The sequence below is a fragment of the Triticum urartu genome, chromosome 7A (genome assembly GCF_056163025.1).
Source record: "Triticum urartu cultivar PI428250 chromosome 7A, HENAU_Tu73, whole genome shotgun sequence".
NCBI classification, from domain to species: Eukaryota; Viridiplantae; Streptophyta; class Magnoliopsida; order Poales; family Poaceae; genus Triticum; species Triticum urartu.
Genome location: NC_141879.1, coordinates 82,381,732 through 82,387,780, shown reverse-complemented (window position 1 = coordinate 82,387,780; position 6,049 = coordinate 82,381,732). Strand labels below are relative to the sequence as shown.

At 37.9% G+C, this 6,049-nt stretch overlaps 1 protein-coding gene across 1 annotated transcript; it reads left to right on the top strand.

Moving 5' to 3' along the window:
- The first annotated feature begins 2,374 nt into the window (after nt 1-2,374).
- LOC125518362 (uncharacterized) lies at nt 2,375-3,541 on the top strand. The gene has a single exon (XM_048683234.2). The coding sequence runs from the start codon at nt 2,390-2,392 to the stop codon at nt 3,539-3,541; it is 1,152 nt and encodes a 383-aa protein (XP_048539191.2). The 5' UTR covers nt 2,375-2,389.
- The last annotated feature ends 2,508 nt before the right edge of the window (nt 3,542-6,049 follow it).

Sequence of the window (6,049 nt, the reverse complement as noted above, 5' to 3'; positions counted from 1 at the left end):
AGAGACTTTTTAGTTGGGACTAGAAAAAGTCCTAAGACTAGAGAACCAAACACCACCTATGTTGTTCATAACTTGCTTCCCTTCTTGGATCCAGTTGGTCTTTGTGCCAAGGGCAACGGTCATCTATTCTTATTCATGTTGATGCCCTTTGGGCATGATTTATAAAACAAACATTTATTAGATGTGTTGCTCATGGCTTGCTTAACTTCCTGGTCGTAGTTCTACTTTGCGCCAATGGCGCAACGGGTCATCTAGTGTTGTCAAGACATAATAGAGGCGGAGGCGAGTAGCTTAAGGCATATTGGGTGTTGCATGTGAGATTTTCAAGAGGCCCAAGTTGGGCAATTTTTTAACCCAAAAACTTGGCATTCCCTATTTAGCGCTGAAGGCGCCCATTAATGTGTGTTTTGCAAGCCGGCGCACAACATTCTTCACACCTGGGCTGGCCCATTTCCTTTTCTTTATTTTTCTGTTAAAATAGCAAAAATTAGTGCATGGCAACGAAATCAAACCAGGGACCTTAAGTTCACAGAGCACGCGCCAACTACGACATCACACCACCTTTGACTAAAAACTTTGTTTTCTCCTTTTATTATTTCTCCAGTTAACCGAGCCCCCGATTTCGGGAAGCTTCCAAAACTGGGTTTTATATTTTTTTTCTGTTTTTTCTAACGGTTTGGTCGGTTTTTCTTTTATTTTTTGTTTGCATTTTCTTTTCCAAATACTTGAACTTTTTTCAAGTTTCATAATTTTGGTTTTGAAAATTGATTTGTTTTCCAAATTTGTGGACATTTTAAAACTTGATGTACTTTTTTTTTCAAATTCGTGTACTTTCTTAAAATTTGATGAAGTTTTTTCCATGATTGATGAACTTTTTTTCAGAACCAATGAACTTTTTTTCAAAATCGCTGAACTTTTCTCAAAATTGATGAACTTTTTTTCCAAATCGATGATTTTTTTTCAAAATCAACAAACTCCTTTTCAAATTTGTGATTTTTTTTTTCAAAATTTGGTGATCTTTTCCCCAAAATTGATGAACTTTTTTATGAATTCAACAAACTTTTTCAATTTTTCTAACTTTTTTACCATGTTGGTGAACTTTTTATTTGCAAATCTATATGTTTTTAGAAAAGCAAATGCGTTTTATTTTTTCAAATGGTCTATATGGGTATGTTAATGTTGTATTAAAAGAATTATTAACTCGAAGTGTCCATAAATTATGGACAACTAGGTAGTCTTGGTCCAGGTGGTTGGTCGGCTCAGACTTTGGCGATGTTGGTGACCATGCAGGTTCGAATCCCACCTCTCCCATATTTATTCAGATTAGGCGGCGTGAAAGCGCCGAATAGGAGCTTTTACGCTACAGGCATGGTAGTGAATATCTTGGAATTTGGCCCCAAAACCCAAATGGAAGGAATAGCTCATCGTAAGTAAAGGCACGAAAGGCCCAAAGAAAGTTTCAATTATTATTTTCACAAAATATTATGTATTAGATGACCAGTTCTACTCCCTCTTACGCAGTAGCTGACATGATCCCTAGTAGAGTATTTGCATGTAACCATATTGACCATTAAATGTTTATAAATGTAATGATTAAATGTTTTTAAATGTAATCAATGGTCGCTATAGGATTTGGTTGCAATTAATAACCAAACGGATGTATCCACAATTGTGTCATACATTGCAATAAAACTTTCTTAGATTTAACCCCTTATTAGTTGCTCAATGCTCTCGAGTGAGGATGTGGATGTGCTCACATAGCAGCAATTTAATGGTTCCACTTTTATAATTTGTTTGGAAGTGTTTTAGTGGTTCTAAATAAGGATGTGAATATGCGCATATAGCAAAACATATAATTATCGGCTCCAAAAAAATTAATGTGCTCATATATGCATAGTTTGGCTAACAATCAATATTATATAAAACTACCATCTTTACAAATTGTGTATGTTACTATTTACTAAAGATTTGCATCATCCATCCATACACAAAAAGCAACGGTTATGTATCAATTGCTACTAAATTTGGATGTACGGATAAGGATGAACTTTAATACCTTCCATGTCATGCAAAAAATTATTGATCACCAAAGTTTCTCGTACAATATTCTAAAAGTGTCTCTGACAATTGGATCTAACATGACTACACATAGATGAAACTCTTTTGAGTGAACTATGTAGTATTAGTCAAACCCTCTTGTGTAAAATGGACAAGTTTTATGGTCCTTGGGGTGATAATTTTGTTTATACATGTCCACTTCTATATAAGGGAAATGCATCTCCACATATCTCCCACGAATATGTCGTTAGCCAACGGTTTCAGTAAATCTTGCAGATCCTTTTGGTTCCTACTTATAGTAGTAGGTTTGTTTGTCATTATAGGATTTGGTATGCCGAGGAGGGGTAGGCGGGTGGGTATCGCTTATGTCCATGACGACAAAGAGCGTGATGTCACCTTCTTCAAGCGACGTGGCGGTTTATTCAAGAGCGCTGCCGACCTCAATGCCATCACTGGTGCTAGGGTTGCTGTCATCCTGGAGACAGGAAAGAAGAAAATGTACTCATTCGGGACGCCATCAGCTGGCCCCATTGTCGATGTTTTTTTGTCAGCGGCACCGCTAGGAAATCGACTCACTGAGAAGGAAACAAGTGCCAAGATTTCCCAACTACAAAGTGAGGTGGCTCGACTTGATATGGAGCATGGGATGGAGGATAAGAGAAATGAACTCTCCATCCAACACGTGAAACAAATCCAAGAACAGTACCCAGGTATGGTGGCAAACCTTATCTTCTCGAAGGAACAAGATCTCAACCTGGAAGATGCTAAAAAGCTCTTCAATGAACTCTCTCGTGTCCATGAGGACACTAGACGTCGGCTGCCTAAATTGCATCATAGCTACAAAGCCATAACTAGTGATGCAAGCGTGATTCAAAACATGCTACCATCAAGTGGTCCACCACCAAAGAGCTTGAATACTATCCCTTCATCAGTGCACTCAATGTGGGATCATCATCTTCCGCAACACCATATGCCTTCCACTCCACTAGTATCACCACCAGATCACAATGTGGAACCAGTTTTTCCTCGGGCACCACAAATGTTCCATGTTGCATCAGTGACTTCAGGGCCACAATTTGCTTCCCAGCTACAAGGCATACCTAATCAGGTACAGGATCTGCCTCCAACAGATTTACATGTCGAGGACTATATAAGCCCTTGCGACATAGTGCACCCACCACAAAACAATGCAAGCCCTATCTCAACAACTGAGCATAATATGGAAGCCTCTCCACTATTGGTCTACTCAAGTGGCAACGATTTTGTTGTGGATGACCCATTTGGCCATGACCAATGGGGTTTTGCTCTACCAGATCAACAACTCTACAATAGATTTCTAGGGATGGATGGTTACTTGGGCTATAATGGTACCGATGTAGGACAGTCTTCTATGGGTAATGGTGGACGAGTTGATGCTCCTCCAGAATCTTCTCCTGGCAAGCAAGATGCCGATGCTCATATAGAGTATGGAGGACTTCCTTAGATGCTAGTTAGCAATTACATTTTAGTGCGACATTGAAATAAAATCTAGTTACATTTTCATTTGGAAAATTGTTATCATTTGGACTATTTCCTAAGCCCCATTCAAGGCAATAATATGCATGTTCGGTATTCCATGTCTCAGATCATGAAGTTTGTTTTATTTATGTGTCTCTTATTGTTTTCATAATAATCAAACATTTTATTTTTCTTGTTGAGATGATATGATCTTATAGATGAAAGAAGGGAACCTGGATAAAGAATAAATACTCTCTTCGAATATTGCAATCAAACCATTAAGGATGGCAATGGGTGGAGTTCGGACCGGGTTGAACAAAATAAAATCCATATCCATGAAGACAGCATCTGCCCACCCAAAAAATAACCCACGGGTGAAATATTGTGTCCATGTCCAAACCTGATGGTATCCATGATGTCCTCTCAAGACATATACATAACACAAAACGCAACGTTCACATAAACTCTTCCATTCTTCACCTCATGGCAGGCTAGGCTTCACTTATGGAAATCAACGTCCACTAATAACCTAACCTCATTTAGTATTTTTCTTCCTTGGGAAGAAGGTAGACCTTCCCAGATTGTCAATTTTTAATGAATCTTAATCATTCACATCCCTTTTGATTGAAATAACTGATTTGGAAAAACATAATTACTAATTACATTGCGTAAGTACAGATCATGTCATGTGTTCAAAAGTGAACTATTTACTAATTTTCTACGGCCACCAACTAACCACCGAATTGTCCACCTCTATAAATCTACGCTCCAATTACTACTCATAATTTTCAGAAATACTTGCAAAAACTCATGAACAAAGCATGTGTTGCACATCCGTGTACAGGAACACCAGGCGTAGCTCGAAAAATGTTCTTATATTATGGGACGAAAAGAGTAGGAACACGAAAATTAGCTCGAACGCTGCCTTGCTGCATCCCCAAGCCAGTGTGTTGTTGTTCTTGCGTGCATGCGCGCTCTGCACGACGCGTGCTCTGCATTGTCGTGCTCACTGCAGTGCCTTGCCGTTCACTGGCTTGCGTTAGCCCACTGCTGCACCTTGGAGTCAATATGGTGGAGATAGAGGATTTGAGGTGATATGGAGCTGCGTTGTCGCAGGCCAGTTGCGCTAGCTGCTGCAGTGCTCCACCATACGTGCAGTGCTCCACCATATATGTCCATTGTTAAAATTCAACAAAAAAATAGTAGCTATGATCATTAAATAGACTGGAAGATAGTACAAATATGAATTCCCGCTCAAGGGACAAGCATCGAATACTTCCTTTGATTGCATAAGACTAATAGAATAATAACAACCCAATATAAGATTAATTTGGAATTATGCCAAATAACGGTTTTGCTTAATAGATGCCAATGCGTATTGTCATTAAATTAAAACCATAGTCTACGAAGACATGGCAACAACTACATTTACGCACCAGTAACGACATAAAGGCGCCCCAAGTATAGAGATCTCGATGAATATATTGTAAAATGTTTTTTTTCAAACATGCATATTGGCATTAGCTCTACTCATTAAGTACTATGCGACAAACTTAGGAAGATGTGATGACCGCCCCATATGGACACGCCCAGTTAATTAACACAAGTACCAACATTTTTATACAAGAACAACCTAAATCTAGAAGTCGTGTTTTCATAAACTCAGTTCTTTTTAGCGGATAGCAGACGAGCTTTGTTCATTAGGTCAATTGTGAATAGCCATGCTGGGTATATTAAATGCATGCCACAAAAGCACAAATCCAAGGCCACGCCTATGTGTGTGCAGCCGGCGTGATGGCACAGGGCACCCAGTTTTCAAGGGGCCTAAGATCGAACGCCTTAGATCATCAGGCCTAATAATCCCTAACACATACAATATAATTTTCCTTGATGAACAACAGAGGTCCTATATGACGTATGCTGCGTCAAAATGACGGCCTCCTGCAAAGGGTGCTTCCTCATGGCAAGCCAACTCAATATCGGTAGCGCTACATCACTTTTTGTTTCCGCGTCTGGTTTTTTAATTTTCCTAAAAAAGTTGCAATTGGTTTTGCTTTTTGTGTGCAAAAACATGAATATTTCTTAATTTTTAAAAGTAGATTTTTTCTATTTTTAAATGAAAATTTCAAACAATTTTTTAAATTCCTGAACATTTTTTAAAACTATGATTACTTTTGAAATTCCTTTTTTTAAGTATGAACAGGTCTTAAAATCAACGGGCATTTTTTGGATAAAGCAAATAATTTGGGAAATTCCAAATATTTTTTGAATGTTTTGAAGAAAACTTTAAAATAAATGATTTTTTAAAACAAGAACAAAATTTTAAATTATAAACTACTTATCTTTATTTTTTACAAAGTTGAACACTTTTTTAGTTATTGAAGAATAATTATCAGAAAAAAACTAAAGAAACCATTAAAAACCAAATCCGACCAGAACCTGCTAGAATGTCTAAAAACCCGGATCTTTAGGAAGTACAATAAACTAAAATGGG